Here is a 3,837-nt window from a genome sequence, read left to right as displayed (position 1 = left end):
ATATATATATATATATATATATATATATATATATATATATATGTATATGTTTGTGTGTCTGTGTTTGTCCCCCAGCATCACTTGACAACCGATGGTGGTGTGTTTATGTCCCCGTAACTTAGCGGTTTGGCAAAAGAGACCAATAGAATAAGTACTAGGCTTACAAAGAATAAGTCCTGGGGTCGATTTGCTCGACTAAAGGCAGTGCTCCAGCATGGCCACAGTCAAATGACTAAAACAAGGAAAAGAGAGTAAAAAGAGTGTATATCATTTTATCACTTTGGACGTTATTGTAAATTTTATTAGGATTTAATTACTTATGTTCTGTGCACTTTTTTTTTTGTTTAATGTTAATTTTTCTTTGTTCTCCAAGATTCGTACACCTCACCGCATAATCTTGTCTGGGTCACCAATTCAAAATAACTTGAAAGAACTATGGTCTCTGTTTGATTTTGTGTTCCCTGGAAAGCTTGGGACCCTCCCAGATTTCATGCAGCATTTCTCTGTCCCTATTGTTCAAGGTGGATATTCTAATGCAACAGAAGTACAAGTAAGTTTTAACATATTTGTTTAATCATAGTATTATACACCATCTTAAAAAAAAACTTCATATGTAAATGAATATGTAAATAAAATAGTATTATTATGTTATTAAAATACTTAACCCTTTGCCTGTCCAAAACATTTTTGTAAGTTTATCCTAAACATCCATGCCTGTTTTCAGACTTTTAGTTAAATCTTGTTTCATCCATTCTGAGTATTGTTAAGATTTCCTTTTATAAGTCCTAACTTAGTCTAATGATTGAAAAAAATTGGGAATGTGTATTATATGTGAGTGAAGGTGCATGGCTCAGTGGTTAAAGCATTGGGCTCGCAATCATGAGGTAGTGAGTTCAATTCCTGTACCAGGCTATGTGTTGCGTTCTTGAGCAAGACACTTTATTGCACATTGCTCCAGTTCACTCAGCTGTAGAAATGAGTTGCAACGTCGTCACTGGTGCCAAGCTGTTTCAGTCTTTGCCTTTCCCTTGAATAACATTGGTGACATGGAGAGAGGAGACTGGTATGCATGGGCGACTGCTGGTCTTCCACAAACAACCTTGCCTGGATTTGCACCTCAGAAGGGAAACTTTCTAGGTGCAATCCCATGGTCATTCATGACCAAAGGGGCCTTTACTCTTTTTTTTTTTTTTATCATATGTGATGCATGAATGCCACGGAAACATGCTGTGTATCACATGTTATACATTGGACAAGCAAAGGGTTAATAAACAGGGTAATACTGAGCTGTTCATTCATTGTAAAATCTCTTTAAGAGATTAATCAGGCATTTATGTCTGCTTTTAAGGGAAGCACAATGCTTGCCTGGTTAGGTTAAGTTATTCAAATTATTGAACACATAGTTAGAAGTCCAATCCATACTCTGTGCTTTGCTCGTAGGTTACATACCCATCTCCATGTATCTCATTCAGTTTAGCACACATAAATAATATTTCTTTAGTGTTATTTAGCCAGAACTGTCTTATATGTCTAATTTTTCCAACATGTCCAATTCCTATACAAAGGAAAAGACAAAACCAGATCCTTCTTCTTACTACAGCTCAGGAAATAAACAAAAAGTGTGAGATGTGAAAGACTGCTTAGTGGTAACTGTAAATTTTTCCATTGTATTCTAATTAGAAATGAGATAATAATTTGTTGCACTTTTCTATCAGGTCAAAACAGCATATAAATGTGCTTGTGTACTCAGAGATACAATTGGACCATACCTTTTAAGAAGGATGAAATCTGATGTGAAAATCAGTTTGGATCTTCCAGATAAAAATGAACAAGTAAGTGTTTTTGTGACTGATGTTATTAATCAGGCATTTATATCTGCTTCTATATCTTGCCTGGTTAGGTTAAGTTATTGCATTGTTTTTTTCTGTGTTCCTTTCTTTGGAAGAGCGTAGGCTCGAAACATTAAAGACCTCTTCACTTCCCAAGCATTATACTAATACATCTGTTTGTTGTCTACACTACCTGTCTTTGTCTTTTGTTTTTTTTTGCGAATTCTTCCCATATACTACACGCTCATGTGGTCACACCAGTTGATCCTGTCTCCTCTCATCACTTATGAACTTCTATGGATTCTCTACTGGACTTTCTACGCTTCAGCTACTTCTGCCTATGGATTACACAGGACTCCTCTGTTGATTATAATGTATATCAGAGCAGATAATTCTAATCTACATGTCTTTGTGCAAATACATAGAATTTTCTGTGTTGACTGACAGCATCACGAAAAGATTGTCACTTCCGTACCGTTATCAGAGTCTGCCTTATTATTCAGGTACTGTTCTGCAAACTTACAGAAGAACAACGAGATGTTTACCAAGAATACCTTGATTCTCGTGAGTGTCAGAACATCTTAGATGGCCGTTATAAGGTATGTACATATTAGTACATGTTTGTATGTGTTTGTGTATTTATTTGTTGATCATTTGTTTTATGCTTGCTTTTTACGTGCTAGCATGGGTTAGATAAATATGTTATTGAGGCATTGTTTTACAGCAAGATGGCATTGCCGATGCTAACATGTATCTGTTTTAAAGTAGCTGGTGTTTGGAAGGGCATCCAAATGTAGAAACCATGCCAATGCGAACATTGGAGCTTGATGCAGTCTTCTGGCTTACCAGTTCCTGTCAAACAGGCCAACCCATGCCAGCATGGAAAATGAACGTTAAATGATGATAACTGGTGCATGTTTATTCCTTTGTGGTAAAATGATGTGTGTGCACCCATCTCTGTTTTAAAACAACTTTAGTACTTGTTTTTTTTTCTTCGATATATAATATAATTTTTAAAAAGGTGCTACTAGACGTATAATACAATTTTTAAAAAGGCACAGTAAATTGTTACAAAGCACTGAAAATGTTACATCACAAAAGATATAAAAAAGACAATTGCTGCCTTCTAGAATAATCTGGCATTCGTGCTGGTGGCACGTAAAAGCACCCACTACACTCTCTGAGTGGTTGGCGTTAGGAAGGGCATCCAGCTGTAGAAACTCTGCCAAATCAGATTGGAGCCTGGTGTAGCCATCTGGTTCACCAGTCCTCAGTCAAATCGTCCAACCCTTGCTAGCATGGAAAACGGACGTTAAACGATCTCTGTATCCTTTTTGTAGTTAAAGTATGGCTGTGTAGTTAAGAAGTTTGTTTTGCAGCAACATTGTTTCAGGTTCAATCCCACTGCACAGCACCTTGGGCAAGTGGCTTCTACTGTTGTCTTATGAGTGAATTTGGTTGATGTAAACTGTATATGTGTGTATTTGTGAAGGGGATGTGGCCAAGTAGTTAAGGTATTTGGCTCATGATCGTAGAGTTGTGATTTTGATACCTGGTAGCATGTTGTGTCCTTGAGCAAGATACTTTATTTCACATTGCTCTGGTCCACTCAACTGGCAAAAATGAGTTGTACTTGTATTTCAAAAGGCCAGCATTGTCACATTCTATATCATGCTGACTCTCTCAGAACTACATTAAGACTACTTGCATTTGTAAGTGCTCAGCCACTTGCACATCAACTTTCCAAGCTGACTGTTCCATTGCTTGGATTAACTGCAACCCCTGTTGTTGTAACCAACAGAGTGCCAGTGTATACTCTTTTACTCTTTTACTTGTTTCAGTCATTTGACTGTGGCCATGCTGGAGCACCGCCTTTTAGTCGAACTCATCGACCCCAGGACTTATTCTTTGTAAGCCTAGTACTTCTATCAGTCCCTTTTGCCGAACCACTAAGTTACGGGGACATAAACACACCAGCATCGGTTGTCAAGCGATGTTGGGGGGGACA

At 37.5% G+C, this 3,837-nt stretch overlaps 1 protein-coding gene across 1 annotated transcript in view; it reads left to right on the top strand.

Annotated features, from left to right (window-relative positions):
* LOC106872459 (DNA excision repair protein ERCC-6) overlaps window positions 1-3,837 on the top strand; it is a 37,951-nt gene that overhangs the window by 16,530 nt on the left and 17,584 nt on the right. The window contains exons 11-13 of the mRNA XM_052967680.1: window positions 374-550; window positions 1,716-1,832; window positions 2,333-2,428. Coding sequence (XP_052823640.1) covers window positions 374-550; window positions 1,716-1,832; window positions 2,333-2,428 — 390 coding nt within the window. The remainder of the gene's footprint in view (window positions 1-373; window positions 551-1,715; window positions 1,833-2,332; window positions 2,429-3,837) is intronic.

This window comes from Octopus bimaculoides, chromosome 4 (genome assembly GCF_001194135.2).
Source record: "Octopus bimaculoides isolate UCB-OBI-ISO-001 chromosome 4, ASM119413v2, whole genome shotgun sequence".
NCBI lineage: Eukaryota > Metazoa > Mollusca > Cephalopoda > Octopoda > Octopodidae > Octopus > Octopus bimaculoides.
This window is presented reverse-complemented; position numbering and strand designations above follow the sequence as displayed.